This window comes from Balaenoptera ricei, chromosome 3 (assembly GCF_028023285.1).
Source record: "Balaenoptera ricei isolate mBalRic1 chromosome 3, mBalRic1.hap2, whole genome shotgun sequence".
In the NCBI taxonomy this organism is placed as follows: domain Eukaryota; kingdom Metazoa; phylum Chordata; class Mammalia; order Artiodactyla; family Balaenopteridae; genus Balaenoptera; species Balaenoptera ricei.
The window spans coordinates 127,405,689-127,421,427 of NC_082641.1; the positions used below are offsets into that span (position 1 = coordinate 127,405,689).

Sequence of the window (15,739 nt, forward strand, 5' to 3'; positions counted from 1 at the left end):
CAGACCGCACCTGCACCCGCCTCACCCAACAGAATGTCCTCCACCCACTGGGGGTCTCCAAGGCAGTACAGACCCACCATTCAGAGCGGAGATCTTTGAAGATAATCCTCCCCAACGCGCTGACTATGGTCACCACCATTACCGCCCTAACCACATGCTAAGGGCAAGAAGCAAAGTTTCTGTGCAGGCGTTCCAAGTTTTAACGTCCATACAAATCACCAGTGTCTTGTTAAAATGCGGTTCTGATTCCTCATATCTGGAATCATGAATTTGCATTCCTAACAATCTCCTGGTGATGCTGATGCTACTGGTTTAGGACCACGTCCAAATTAGAATTACCTGGGGATCACTTCCAAAACCCAAGTCACAGCCCAGACTAACTAAATCGCAACCTGCGGGATCCAGGCATCAGGAGTGTTTGAAGCTCTCCAGGGGATTCCAGGCTGGGAAGCCACTGTCCAAGGGAGTATATAGGGACCAGAGGGTGGACTGGTTTGGTTGAAGCAGAGTGCATGCACTTGGAGTTCACGGGACACTGGTTGAGCCCCCGCCCTGGATGCGTCGGGCGCTGTCCTAGGTGCTGGGCGTATATAGGGAATGAGACCCACTCCCACCTTCTTGGTGCTTATGGTCATGAGGGAACATAGATATTAAACAAGGCACCAAGCCAGTAAATAGGATAGCTCCAGGTTGGTAGAAAGCCACAAAGAGAGGAAACAGTAATGAGAGATATAAAATGGGGAAGTCCCCCTCAGGTTTGGGGGTCAGGGAAGTCTCTCAAAGGAGGTGACATTGAACTGAGACCTGAAGGTTGAGAAAGAGCTATCCTTGTAAGGAGCCAGGTAAGAGCATCCAGGCAGAGAGAAAGGTAGGTGCAGAGGTCTGGCGGTGAGAATGGAGGCAAGCGGCAGAAAAGCAGGGAAAGGAAGGCCTACTTGGCAACTTAGTCTTTACCTGCATGCGTGGATGAGGGGCAGAGAGCCTGGCTTGTGGGAGAGGCTGTGGCCTCCAGCCCAGACCCTCTAAGGAAGGAATATGGAGGTGTCTATTCTCATCATACCCGCAGGAAGAAGAGCCCCCACCTCTGACAGCAGCATCATCCAGGCGGACAGACCCAGATCCTGGTTCTAACCCAAGGGGTAGAGGGAGGGCTGAAGGGAGGAGAGCCCCGGAGGGCAGGCCAGGCACGGATCCACCGCCTACCTCTGGCCGAGAGCTTCTTAGTGTTGATGATCTTGGCAGCATATTCCTGGCCAGCCAGCACCTTCACACACCTGCGCACCACTGAGAAGGCTCCCCTAGGACAGAGAAGGCAAAGAGGGTGAGGGAGGGCCCAAGGGCTGCATCCCCAAGAGACACCACAGTTCATGCAGCTGCACCGTGCTGGGAGGGAGCCCTAGTTCAGGGTTGTTTGAGCTCATAGGGGCTGCTGTGGCCCGATTCAGGGAGGGAGAAGGCCCGGAGACCCAGGGGAACCACTGGTAGTAAATCATTAGGAGCTTGGCCTCATGAGACATGAGACTTGTAGAGTCGTAATAAGTTAGGTTCACCAAATTCTAAAACATTAGAATCATGCAGTGTTAGAATCACAGAATCTAGGTCCCTGGAAATTTTCGTTTTTTTATTCTTTGAGTAGGTAACACATTGACATGGTTCAAAGTTCAAAAGATACAAAAGTGTAGATAGTTAAAAGAGTCCTCCCCATCCCTGTACCCTAGTCTCCAAAGTCCCTTCCCAAGAGATGGCCAGTGTTACCAGAGGATCTTTCCACAGATACTCTCCCCAATACTGGATACTGGACCTTGCATGCTGTTCTGCATTCTCCTCTTTTTTTTTTTTTAATTAATTAATTAATTAATTTTTATTTATTTTTGGCTGTGTTGGGTCTTCGTTTCTGTGCGAGGGCTTTCTCCAGTTGCGGCAAGCGGGGGCCACTCTTCATCGCGGCGCGTGGGCCTCTCACTATCGCGGCCTCTCTTGTTGCGGAGCATGGGCTCCAGACGCGCAGGCTCAGTAGTTGTGGCTCACGGGCCTAGCTGCTCTGCGGCATGTGGGATCTTCCCAGACCAGGGCTCGAACCCGTGTCCCCCGCATTGGCAGGCAGATTCTCAACCACTGCGCCACCAGGGAAGCCCCCATTCTCCTCTTTTTCAGAAATTTTTTAGAGATCCTCCTTCTGTATTATAACATAAAGAGTTCCTATTGTAAATCAACTCTACTCCAATAAAAATTTTAAAATAAATAAATAAATAAATGTTTTTTAAAAAAAAGAGTTCCTCATTTAATCATGTGGCTGTCCGATAACTTACCTAGCCAGTCCCCTATCGATGGGCAATTAGGTTACTTCCGATCTATAGCTGTTACAAACAGTGCTGCAGTGACTAACCTTGTATGCGTGCATTAGAATTACATTTCCCATGTGTACAAGTGTCTGCGACTAAACTTCTAGAACTGGTATTATTTGGTCAAAGGGTAGGTGCTGATTGGTAATTCTGATAGATAATGAGAGAGGATCCATCTTAGAGGGGTACCAACTTACTTTCGTACTAGTATGTGAGGGGACCATTTTCCTCCACCCTTGTCAACACAATGTGTTATCAAACTTTCATATCTTTGCTAGTGAGAGGTGGAACGTGGTGACTCAGTGTAGATTTGATTTGGAATTCTCATATCAAGAGCGAAGCTGAGCAGTTTTTCATGTTTTCAGAGACTCCTGGGTTTTTATCTTCAAAGTATTTGTGGCTGGGAGAACTTGGAGCAAGGGCTGTGGGTTTCACTGCTCATAGGAGACACTGTTGCCATGTGGAATGTGGCCCATTTCCCAGATTGATTGATTTTTCGAGAAAAACTGGAAGTCTGGATATCTTCGTGACGTTTCCCAATTTTTAAATACTGGTACCTTATTTCAAAAAATTTAAACATAGTATTTTGCCAAACAAAACTAGTTTGAGGGCTAGATCTGTCATCTAGGTGCCATGTTATACCCTCTACCACAAAGGTCATCGGGTCCAACCCCTTCACATCACAGAGGAGGCCCCTAAGGTGCCAGACACTACCTGTGGTCACCACCGTTACCACCTTAACCACAGGCTAATGGCAAGAAGCAAGTCTCCTGGGCAGCCTTCCCCAGTTTTAATGTATTACCCAGGCATCTTGTTTAAAAGGCAGATTCTGATTCCTTAAGTCTGAGGCGGAGCCCAAGATTTTGAGCTTCAGTGTAGCTCAGGGTAGATTGATTGCTCAAGGTCACACAGCTAGCTACAGGCCATGCCATGCCTAGAACTCAGATATTTGCTCCCCCAGGTTTTTGGCTTCTCTTCCACCCAGGGAGCCTGCCGATTACTTGCCTGAATGCCCAGTTTCCTGACATGGCCTCACCCCACCATATCCTCCAAACTTTGATCCCCTCTCCTAAGCACACAGGCAGGTCCAAGCCACAAAAATGAGGCTGATGGGAGCAGGGGCGGGTGCTGGCAGGCACCGAGGACGCCCGCAGGCTGGCGGAGATGCCTGCTCTACACACACCTCTGGGCATTGTGTCACTGGCTTCTTCGTGTCCGGGCAGCATGAAGGGAACGGGTGGGAAACTGTGGCGAAGGATGAGGAAGAAAGATCTGGGAGGAGGGCTAGAGACCAGGAAATATGACCTCATAGGAAAGCTGAGGAAGGCCGGAATTCATGGGCACAGCAACAGACCGTCCGTGGGGTGTGCAGCCCTGCCTGTCCTCCACCTGGAGAGAGCAGCAGACTGGGTGTCCCTCCCTGAGAAGCCTCCTGGTGACATGTTCCATTGTTTGTGCTCCCAGAGCACCCCACACCTCCCCATCTAGCCTAGGACTGTGCTTGCTCGTTCAGCTTGTCTGTCCACCAGACGGAGGGTTCCTGAGGGCCAGGACTGGAATGTTCTCCACACCCATGCCCAGGTACCCAGTGCTACCTACAAACAGGGCCTCCATAAATGTTAGTATAGGAACAGGAGGCAGATTTATGTGAGAGGGACTGAAATGAGACGGGGAGAAGATTTCAGTCTGGGGTGTTAGGAATAGGAACAGGCATCTGAGGAAGGTGCGCACACTGGTCTCTCAAAGGTGCCCACCCTACCCAAACAGGGAGGTTTCTGCCCAGTGGGAGGCCATGATTCTCAGAAGCCCGAGGAGAGAGAATGTTTCAAGGGGCCACTTCTGGGAAACGTTTTGCGAACTCCAGGGAGAGGAGGAGCAGGGAAGGAGGGCTTGTCTCACTCACCAGCATCTAGCTCATGCTTGGGCCAGAGCTGGAGTTTAATTAACTTGGATGGAGGGATGGATGGATAGAGTGAGGCAGAAAGGGAGGATGTGAGGGAGGGAGGGAGAAATATAATTTCTCCACTAGAGAAACAAAACTCCATTCTAGATAAAGACATTAGATCAATGGTTATCAAACTGGCTGTTTCACAATGCCTTGGGAATCTTCTTTTTTTTTTTTCTTGGCTGCATTGGGTCTTTGTGGCTGCGTGCGGGCTTTCTCTAGTTGCAGCGATCGGGGCTACTCTTCGTTGCGGTGCACTGTCTTCTCATTGCGGTGGCTTCTCTTGCTGCAGAGCACGGGCTCTAGGCACACGGGCTTCAGCAGTTGCTGCGCGTGGGCTCAGTAGCTGTGGCTCGCGGGCTCTAGAGTGCAGGCTCGGTAGTTGTGGCGCACGGGCTTAGCTGCTCCGCGGCATGTGGGATCTTCCCCGACCAGGGTTCGAACCCGTGTCCCCTGCATTGGCAGGCGGATTCTTAACCACTGTGCCATCAGGGAAGTCCGGGAATCTTTTAATAATACATATTCCAGGCTTCCCTGGTGGCACAGTGGTTAAGAATCCGCCTGCCAATGCAGGGGACACGGGTTCGAGCCCTGGTCCGGGAAGATCTCACATGCCGCGGAGCAGCTAAGCCCGTGCGCCACAACTACCGAGCCTGCACTGTAGAGCCCGCAAGCCACAGCTACTGAGCCCGCATGCCACAACTACTGAAGCCCGCACACCTAGAGCCCATGCTCTGCAACAAGAGAAGCCACCGCCATGAGAAGCCTGTGCACCGCAACGAAGAGTAGCCCCCGCTCGCCGCAACTAGAGAAAGCCCACGCACAGCAACAAAGACCCAATGCAGCCAAAAATAAATTTTAAAAAAACAAAAAAACATATTCCAAGGCCTTTCCCAGACCTACCAAATCAGAACCTTCAGATGCGGGCCCAGAAATCAGTATTTTCAGTTAACATGCTGCCCAAGTGATTATTTCCCAGCCAGCTTGGCACTGCCCTGCCCGCCGTCTGGGGAAGTCCTGCTAGATGCCTGGTCCCCCTAGAAATCAGCACTGATGGGCCATCACATGGGGCTTGTGTGGAGAGGCTCAAGAGGCTCTATGACCCTGGGCTTTGCCCCAGGAGCTGAGGACCTAAGAGCCATGTCTATAATACAAGAGAAGGCACGCTTGCTGAACTTCCTCCTCAAAACACAGCACCAAGATTTGTGAAAATCCCAGGCTCTAACTAGGGGTCCAGGCCAAGCCCGGAGCAGCTGCAGGAGCCCTGTGTCTCTGAACATAGGCATATGCATTTTTTTCTGGGGCAAGAATGCATAGCTTTTAGCAGATGCTCAGAGGGAGGAGTTTATCAAATCCAGTTCAGGGCTACTGATCCAGAGAACACCAGCCTCTCACATACCCAGAAGATGTCCTCTCTTCAAATGCACGTTCACCACTAAGCTCCTTGGCCCTCACAGCAACCCTGTGAAGTTGGAATTATGATCCCCTATTTCACAGATCAGGAATCTGAAGCCTCAAGGGAGCAGGCATAATCCTCTCGAGGCTGTGAAGAGAATCCAGGTCACCTGCCCTTGTTCTTCTGACTCCACCAAAGGCAAGAGAGTGTGACCCTAAAAAGCAGGGGCTCTGGGCTCACAAAGCCCTGTGATCCGATCGTGACTGACCCCCGACTGTGTGATATTGAATTTGGCCCTTCAACTCTCTGTTTCCTCCTATAAAATGGGGGCAGTAATAATATCTCCCTCCTGGGTTTGTTGGGGAGATTAAGGGAGGTAACACATGCAAAACACTGGGCACAGTGCCAGGTACACAAATCCCTGAATGGGGTGAGGAAAGGGTCTGGGCCAAGGAGCCCCTCTTTCTACCTACGCAGCCTCAGGTCTCCATCCACAAGTGGAAAGGCTCCTCCTTGCCTGCCCCGGTGCTGGGGATCAGGGAGAGGAGGGGCAGAGGAGAATCTGCAGCAGAAATGAGAGTGCGGGCAGCAAGCTCGCAGCCCTAACTTCCTCTCCTTTTTATCTTTTGTTTAAAAAAGGCATGTTTCTGCATTCTCGTCCCGCGTGAGCCAGTGGCCACAGCCCAGCAGCCTTGGCAAAAGGAAGAGCCAGCCCACTCCTCCCACGGCCCTGAGCTGAGCAGGTGGCCAGTGGGTGGGTGGGTAGGAGCCTGGAAACAGGACAGGGCGGAAGAGGGGAGGAGGCCATGGTGAGGAGGGCAGGGTGGGAGGGAGTGACCAGGGGTCCCAAGAGGAAGGGATGACGCCTGCATGTGAGGGCCCTACGTGAGTGGGGGATGTCCATGGGAGGTACTGGGAGTGCCTGTGACAGCGTTCCTGGGTGAATAGGGTTCAGGGGGTGTGTCTGCCCGCAGGTGTGTGTCAGCAGCCCATCAGTGCCCTTGTGTATGTGATGCCAAGAGGCTCTGGGTGTGACAAAGCACACGTGCGTCACCCTGGGTAAGTACCCATGTTAGGAGAGGGTCACAGAATGTGGGCAGGGAGGGGTGTGTGTGTGAGATAGACAGTGGAGGGAAAAGGCCTCAGCTCTCAGCCCTGCTGGGAGGTCTTGGGCAGGGGTCTGGCCCAGAGTGGGCGTCAATTTCTTCGTCTGCAACTTGGGGGGTGGGGTGGGCTTGGGGCTAAAAAGTACAGAGGCCTTTCCACCTTCAATATTCTGTACCGAGCTGTCCAACAGAACTTTCTAAGATGATGGAAATATTCTGTGTTGTCCATTGTGACAGGCACAAGCCTCCTATGGCTATAGAGCACTTGAAGTGTGGCTAGTAGGATTGAAGGACTGAATTTTTAATTTTATTTCGTTTAAATCATTATAAGTGGCTAGTGAACACCATATTGGATAGTGAGGTTTTATGTGGATCGGAACAGGCGCTCCTGAACCAGGCAAACCAGAGTTCAAATCGTGGTTCAGCCTCTTACCAGCAAGTTATTTAACCTTGGTAAGACTATTTCCTCCCTTGTAAAATGTAGGTAAGAATAGTACCCACCCTGAGCAGCTGTTTCAAGGATCCAGTGAGAGAGTAAGGTATGCAGTGGGTTTAGCCCAGTCCCCGGAGTGTAGTAAATGCTCAAGAAACAACACCTTGTATAGGCATCATGATCTCCGAAGTGATGAGAACAGCCAGCATCCTCAGAGGCAAAATGGACCTTGTCTGCCAAGCTCGGGGAAGAAGGAAGCCAGGACAGGTGTGGGGAGGCCACGGTGAGGGGGTGGGGTGCTCCCCAGGGCCCAGCAGCCTGCCCCTGGGTATGAGCAGGCAGGGAGGCCGCACCTGGTTCTCTGACTGACGGGTGGGGAGGGCGCCGTGATAGCGGGTCCGGTGCGGCTGAGAACGTGCGAACGTGCGAACGTCCTAATGGGCCGTGAAAAGCAGGATTCACACTGTGGGATTGCTTCTCAGCTGCCTGGCAGGCAGCGCGTCCTGGGAGTTGCTGGCTGCCACCCACAGCGGGTTCATCACCCTCTCTGGCCTAAAACACCCCAGAATGCTGACATGGCAGCAGAGGCGGCACCAGGAACCTTAGATGGGGGCTCAGAAGACCTGGGTCCTTGGCTGCCGGCCTGCTTATCCTTCCACTTGAGAAATGGAGATGAGGAGCCCCAGCCCCACTTCCTCCTGGGCCAGCTGTGAGAAGTCTCTGCTACGTAGTGATAAGAAGAGGTTCTTGATACCCAAGACTGGTTACTGCCAACTTCCCCTAAAGGAACCCTCCCCTCCTTTACGCCGGAGCCTCCCAGAGCCCAGGGCATATGCCTGTGGGTGTCAGCAGACAGGGACACTGCTAACGGGGCCTCAGTCACCGAACCCTCTCACCACTCTCCCCTCCTTGGGGGTCTGATTAGCAGGAGTCCTGACAATCTCTAGGGTCTTCCCTTCATCGGCTGCTTCCTCAAACACACCCAGGTCTCCCTCATTCTGCAAAAATAAACAACCTTCCTTCTCCCAAACTTAAAAAGTTGAATAAAAAGCAAGAGCGTTTCTCTCGACCCAGCAACCTGGGCCACTTCCTTCCTCCCTTCGTTGCTGCCAAACTTCCAGAACAAGTGTCCGACATCCACCGCCTCCTCTTCCCACCTCCCACACTCCATGAACCCACCACAATCTGGTTCCCACCCCCAGGCTCCCTGGAAGAAAAGTTGTGCCAGGCCCGTCCCCCCAGTCCCCCCAGCCCCCCGCCAGCCCCGGCAGCCCCCACGAGGTCTGATCTGCCTTGATGGCCCCACTGACCACCCAGCTTTGAGACCTAGCTTTCCTCTTGTTTCTGGGTTGCCACACTCTCCCCGGAACCCCCGCCCCCCACTTGCTGACAGTGCTTTCACTTCTTCATCCCTCCTTCCCACAGCATCGATGCTCCCTGCTCTCTCTCCACCCATTCTTACCTCTTCCCCCTCCATCCCTTCTACCCAGGACCATTAGCTGGGATCTCTGGGGAGGCTCTGGGCGTTCATGAACACACCTAAAATTTTAACAAAATTATTCTGTGTCTGTGCATTGTTCTGGGCAGAGGATGCATATTTTTCATTAGCTTCACAAAGGATGCTCTGACACCCGTACCCCCAAAAATGATGAAAGCCACTGACTATCACTGAAATCTGCTTCTATACTGCCCGTCCTCTCTTCAGAATGCTAGTCCCAAATTTCTACCTACTCACCATCTTGCCTGGATGTTATGTGATAGGCACCTCTTAATCAAAGTCCAGTCTCCTCCCCGCAAATCTCCCCACTCTGGGTTAATATACCTAAACATTCTACCTCTCTGAGACAAGCTGGGGTGATTTCAGAAAGTTCCTGCCCGGGACTTCCCTGGCGGTCCAGTAGTAAGACTCTGTGCTCCTAATGCAGGGTGCACGGGTTCAATCCCTGGTTGGGGAACTAAGATCCCGCATGCCACATGGTGCATCACATGACAAAGAAAAAAAAAAAAAAAAAAAGGAACGTTCCTGCTCAAATGTATACAGACCTGTTATCTGTGAGAGGATTAGCTTCCAATACCTCTTGGTGGTCAGTAACTTACAGCCCAGGTTAGCTGATCTGATCACTTGGCAAAGAGCAAGCCCTGGGGGCATGGAACCCAGAGCAGATGGGGTTTGAATGTCTGGGGGAAGGGACAGAGCTGGGGCTGGCCACCGGAGCAGCTCCACCCCAGGGGTCAGAGTGTGGGCCACATGTGGCTACATCAGAAGCTGCAATAGTATCTTGCCATTGAGGTCCATTCTCTCCCCATTCTACAGATAAAGAAACTGAGGCCAAGACCCTGAACCCAGAACTCCTGACTCATCATCTTTTGCTCCTTCCAATACCCCATACTCTCGGATCAGAGGGCCCTAACTTGGGGTCCACAGATGGGTGTTAGGGTGGGGGGATCTGTGGGAAATAATATACAACATTCTGTGAGTTGGAGTGAGTGTGTGTTTTCAGGGGTGACTGTGGCTCATATGAGATTCTCTGAGGGCTCCTAGATTCCTCAAACAGTTAAAAATCTGGGATCAGATTTGTCCAGAAACGAAAGGAACATCTTGGTTTCCATAACACCCACCTCTACATACTTTAAGCAATTCCCTTCACTTTTGGGCCGGCCTCAGTTTACCCATCTGTGAAATCAACTGTTGATCATTTTTAAGCCCTCTCTTTATTTTTTTCGTTTGAAGCAATAGTATCGTTTCTTAATAACAAACAAACAAAACACAGCTATGCAGGTCACCAGACGGCAAATAAAGCTGAGATGGTAGGGGCTGGCAGCTCAGGACCCCTTCCACTTGGTTTTCTCTCTCTTCTCCCCAGCTCAGCATGGCAGCTCTGCCCCAAACTCCGCAAACTAGCATTTGAGAGCCAGAAAATCCTAGGACCTTTTTCTGAAACCACACATTCCTCCTCAAGCCGCTGCAGCCGCCCACTTCCAGACTCCAAAAGATCCTGCAGGGACACAGTGTCTTTGAGCTATATCCTGCACACCCCCCACAGGCCTGCCGTGCGCCAACCCAGCAGAAGTCTTGTGGGGGACACAGAAGGCCTGGGAACCAGAAGAGTCTCTTTGCTGCAGGGAACATTGAACCAACAGAAGTTCCAACATATTCCTTGTTTGGGCTATGCCTGGGTTTTCTTGAATGGGTTACAAAAAGGAAAATAAAAAATATATCCACAGGTGATGGTGTGATGAATTGGGAGATTGGGATTGACATATATACACTAATATGTATAAAATGGATAACTAATAAGAACCTGCTGTATAAAAAATATATATACATCCACAGAGCTTGGTGACAGGATCAGAGCAGGCAAAGCAGGAAAAAGGCTGAGGGTCTGCTTTCTCCCCTGGCTCCAAGGGCCTCCTGGCCTGGCTCCATCGACACATACACAGCAAAGACTTTCAGAGCTTCAGAGAGAGAGGCTCCAAGGGGTAAAAAGGCAAGCACTGGGCTGGAAGGAGGCTGGAGCGCCCAAACCTCATGTGTCACTGGCTTTTGTGACCTCAGGCAAGGCCCTGACCCTCTCTGGGCCTAATTTCCCCGTCCCTAAGACAAGGGAGCACTCTTCATTTTGGTATTCTGTGCAGAACTGAGGCTATTCTGGCCCCTAAACCGTCTCCCATTTCGTGCTTGCAGCAAAGCATCTCACCAGGCGAGGACAGGGATGCAGGACAGGAGGGAACTGGAGGCACGGGGTGAGAAGAGGGCTGTGGAAGTGCATGCATATCTCTGCTAGCAGAGTGTTCACTATCTCCCAAGGCCATGTCCGTCTGGGCGGTAGAAGGGCAGTTCTGACCATTGGAAAGTTCTTCCTTACGTTGAGCTGAAATCCACCTCCTTGTTACTCTACACATTTGGTCCTGCCTGCTCTGCCCTCCAGGGCCATACAGAGCAGCCTTGTCTCATCTCTGGGGCCCCATGATGTCCCTGCAGAGATGAGGGGAGAGGACACACCCCCGAGGGGTCTTTTCTCCCTGCTAAATTCCCCCAGCTTCTTAGCCCTCTCTCACTTGATTTGGCTTCCAGACCTTGGCCACCCTGCCTAGGCCCCCTCTTCTAGACATTCTATAGGTTTTTAATACTCCTTTTAGTACCCAGGCATCCAAAAGTTGGAGGCAAGTTGAGCAGGCCTAAGAAGAGTAGGGCCACCAACCTCCCGGGGGCTGACATGCTCCATCAAAATACACACCTCAAAGCCTTTGCCTGTGCTGTTCCCACTCTGAGCAACACTATTCCACACTCTTCCCTCTGACTGACTCTTATTCAGCTTCCAGCTCCCCAGTGTCACCTCCTCAGGGGAGCCTTCCCTGATACGTCCCTCATTCCAACTAGTTGAGGTCTCTTTGCAGCTCATAGCCCCATTTTTGTGCTCACAGCCCTTAACCAGTTGCATTTAAATAATAATATCTGAAGTGATTTAATTAATGTCGGATTCTCACTAAACCATAAGCCCCAAAGGGACAGAGATGACATAAGTCTGGCATGTGGTATCTGCTGGGCTCAGCCTGGGGCTGGGAACAGAGTCTGTTGTCAGGAAATACTTGTTGAGTGGATGCAAGAGTCACAGACATGTTCCTCCTTTTATGTGATGCCAAGACACCAAGGCCGTCAGCGTTTTCCAGCACAGAAGGTCCCACCGGCCTTACAGGCCCACCTGACGCCTTGGTGGGCAGCTAAACCCCATGAGGACCTCGATCTAGTGCCTGGGCTGGGTCTCAGCAGGCTGTGACATGCTCAGGGGGCTGCACCAGGCTGGCCTGGGGAGGGAGGCTTCCTACTGTGCCAGAGAGAGGCTCGGAAGAGACCGTGACACAGGCAACATGCGTGCAGGAGGGGCGGACTATGGCCAAGGGACCAGCACAAAAAAGAGGGAAGCGGAGAGAAAGAAACAGAGACCAGAGAGACACAGGGAAGGATGAGAGGCAAGGGCAGAGGGAGAGAGAGAGAGAGACAGAGAGACAGCCCAGAAGCCTAGCCAGCATCATCTTGCTCTCCCTGCACTGGGAGGTAAGACTCTTGCTGATGCCCTGTTGGAGCCAGTGTGTTTGTGTACTTGCACGTCCACATGCACCCGTGTGTGTGTGTGTGTGTGTGTGTGTGTGTGTGTGTGTGTTCGTGCACTAGCAACAGGATGCAGGCGCTGCATTCCAAGGCTCTGTCATCACCCCACTGAGAGGACCGGGGCCCAAGACTGCAGGGGTGCTGGCAGCAGTCACCGCACACTTGTGCAGGGAGGCGGGCAGGCGGGAGGGAAGCTCGGCAGTGTCAGTGTGTCTCAGGCTGTGTGGAGGCGGAGGCCTGCGGCATGCACCAGAACATGTGCGTGCCTTCCGCTCTGCTGGCTCGGAGGAGGAGGGAGGAAAGGCTGTCCCCTTCCCACCTGCCCCCCAACTTCTCATCCTTGGCCTCTGGCCCCTGCACACCATCTGGTCCCCTACCAGACCCTGCTTCTGCCTCTCCCTGTGGCCTTGGGCAAACCACCTCTCCCTGGGCGTTGGCTCCACCGTCGATGCTTGTGAGAGGCAGTGTCTATGGTCCTCCCAGCTCTGGTGTTCTGGAAGCCTGAAATTTCCCAAGGGTGCCTTCCACAGACGGAGGCTAAAGAGGGTAGCAACTCTAACGGCACATTTCAGCATCTGCAGAAGTGTTCTGATCCCCATTTCACAGATGGTAAAGCTGAGCTACACCAAGGACAAGGAATCCACCCAGGGTGGTGCCTCAAATTAGAAGTAGAATCATGACTGGACAATAAGTGACAGTTCAGAGTTCCCTCACCCACAAGGCCACACTCCTCTTCCCTGGAAGTGTTCCCCAGACAGGGCACCAGAAGCGGCCCCTCTCATCAACCCTCCCCCCACACGCAGGGTGCTGGAGACCCACACCCAAGCCTGAGAGCTGCCACCAGTCCGCTGAGCCCGTCATTCCACCTTCTCAAGCCTCAGTCTCCTCATCTGTAAGATGGGCGAGTAAGTTCTCTGCCTCCCTCAGAGCTAATGGGTGGAGATGTGCCACACCGGCCCCAAAGTGTTGTGAAGGTGAGAGGTTATTAGAAGCAAAATAAAAGCACAATACCAGTCTTTGGTGGGGGGAGTACATCGATGCCCATGTGTTTTCTCCCTCTCCAATATTACACCATCGATCCTTCTCACAGCTCTGCCAGGGAAGGGCGGGATTGCTAAGCACATTTTGCAGATGTTAGAGCTTGTGTCGCAAGAGAGAACCTAAGCACCCAGGACCCTGGCCCCCCCCCCCACACTCCACCCCCCAGCGCAGGGAGCTGCCTCTGGTCCCCAGTGTCCCCCACTGATCAGCCCAGCCTAAGCCCCATTCATGATACAAAGCCGTGGAGGTAAGAGGGGTTGGGGGCTCTGGAGCTAGCTCTCCCCCCTCCTTCGGACAAACTTGCTGGCGCCTGCAGCCCTTCCCCCTAGCCCCACCACCGCCCTTGAGTCAGTTTCAGACCCCTGTTTCTAGAGAGGAAAGAGTGGGTTGCAAGCTCTCCAGCCTCCCTCCCTCCTCCCCCACCCCTTTCTCAAGTAAAATCCCCTTCCGAGCCTCTTTCTGTGCAGCCCAGTGATTACACAGGCTGCAGGGCAATTCTGCCTCTCTAACTAACCTCTCCCGGGAGTGGGATCCAAAGCCCAGAGCATGTCAAAGGCTGGTGGAGGCACCCTCCTTCTCCACCTCTTGGAACCCAACCCTTTCCCCTGATCTTGGTCTTCGAGAAGGCTGAGTCTGCAGGGGAGCTCTGGTCCCACTCTGACCCTGCAGCTGGCGTCGCTGCAGCCTGCCTTCTGCCTCCAAACAAGCTTCTGTGCTCCTAAGGTCTGGGCTTCCATTTCTCTCTCCCATGGGAGGAAGGAGGATTGGGGTCAAGGGAGGAGGGAGTGAGCTAGTCTCCGGGTCCCAAGAGACAGCCCCACCTCAACCCTCCAGGGAAACTGGAATCAAGTTCCTGGCTTATGTGAATCATATGCTGCAGTGCGACCTTCGTCCAGCGGCATCAAGAGGCCCCAGGGCCCTGATTCCAGCCCACGCCCCCTCAACTGGCTGCCCACCAGGCGGGGGAGGAACTGCCAGCCCTACCAGGAGCTGCTCAAAGGCCTGCAGTCAGGAGCCAGGCCTCACTGGGCAGGGTGCCAGGAAGCCCTCGAGAGGCACGTGTCCTCCTCTCCAGCTGGGCAGCCAGGGCCCTTCAGAAGGAGGTCCAAAGACCCCCATGCCCCCTTGGAGGGCCAGCCCAGCTGCCTCAGGCAGTAACCGTGCCAGTGATCTGAAGCGGGCTCCTAGAATGGGGGCTCGGTTTCTGGGTGGTAACAGCAGTGTCCCGGCTGACAGGGACCTTGGGTCACCAATTGAAGGATGGGCCCTGCAGGCACCTTCGTTGCTTATCCCAACAGAACAGGAGCTGTTGCATCCCTGCCAGCCTGGGGGGGTGGGGTGGGGGGCAGGGCTTGGTCAGCCCCCTCTGCCAAGCCAGGAAAACTCCAGACAAAAGGTAAAGATGTGGCAGGTCAGCTTCAGCCTGTCCGTCTGAGGGCAACAATGTCCCCAGTGTGCCAGGCTTGTCACTATGTCTTTATGAGAACCATCTCATTTCATCCTCCCAGCCCTTTTTACCTCCAGGTTACAGGTCAGGGGAAAGAGGTGCTATAGCCTGCCCAGTGTCGCAGTGCTATGGGTGGTGAGGTCCAGACCCTGTGCCCTCTCTGGGCACTGCCACTTCCTGTCCCACTGGGCACTTGGACTGAAGCTGCACTCAGAGCACGAAAGCCCTGTCTCCTCAGTGATGCACCCAGGCCTTTTAGATCCAGGCATTAGAGGTGTAGAGCCTCATCTCCTTTTTTTTCCAATACAAGCATCCTGAACCTCAGGCCCATCCTTAGCCTTTCCGATGTCTTGCAAGCCCTGACATTGCCTGTACCATTTCGTAAGTTTGTGTATTTTTCTAGGGAAGGTAGACTTAGACTTTCATCAGATTCCTGGAGGAATATGTGACCTAAAAATGGTTAAGCGCACTGATGGTTGTGGAAAGAAAAGGTCTGAAATTGATCAGATTAGGCCTGGCCATGCCTGCCACCCTCAGTTTTCCTGCCATGGCCACGAAAGGGCTCCCTGTCCCCTGAAATTCTGCCCGTGCCCCAATCCCTCCAAGCGCCCCGGCTCCGAGAAGGCTCACGCAGGCTCTCCTTGACAAGTCACCCCCACAGCACCCAGTCTTCATGATATCCATCTCCTCTTGGGGCAAAACATCACTTTTATTTTCACTTTGAGCACCTGAGTCATGTCTCAACTCCATTTCACTGCACTCTGTGACGCAGTCCTCCCGAAACCGAGCCTTGCTTGCACCCTGAAAGGCAGCTCCCAGCTGATCAGGGAATCCTTGGTTCCGTGGATGCCAGAACCCAGCTGAGAAGGGGTCCCTGCACAAGTGCAGCAGACAGCCTCGGTCCTCCAGAGCAGCCCCA

General features: G+C 53.0%; 1 protein-coding gene across 1 annotated transcript in view; it reads right to left on the minus strand.

Annotated features, from left to right (window-relative positions):
• CAMK2A (calcium/calmodulin dependent protein kinase II alpha) overlaps nt 1–15,739 on the minus strand; it is a 62,238-nt gene that overhangs the window by 44,693 nt on the left and 1,806 nt on the right. The window contains exon 2 of the mRNA XM_059917495.1: nt 1,204–1,298. Within this exon, the coding sequence (XP_059773478.1) occupies nt 1,204–1,298 (95 nt within the window). The remainder of the gene's footprint in view (nt 1–1,203; nt 1,299–15,739) is intronic.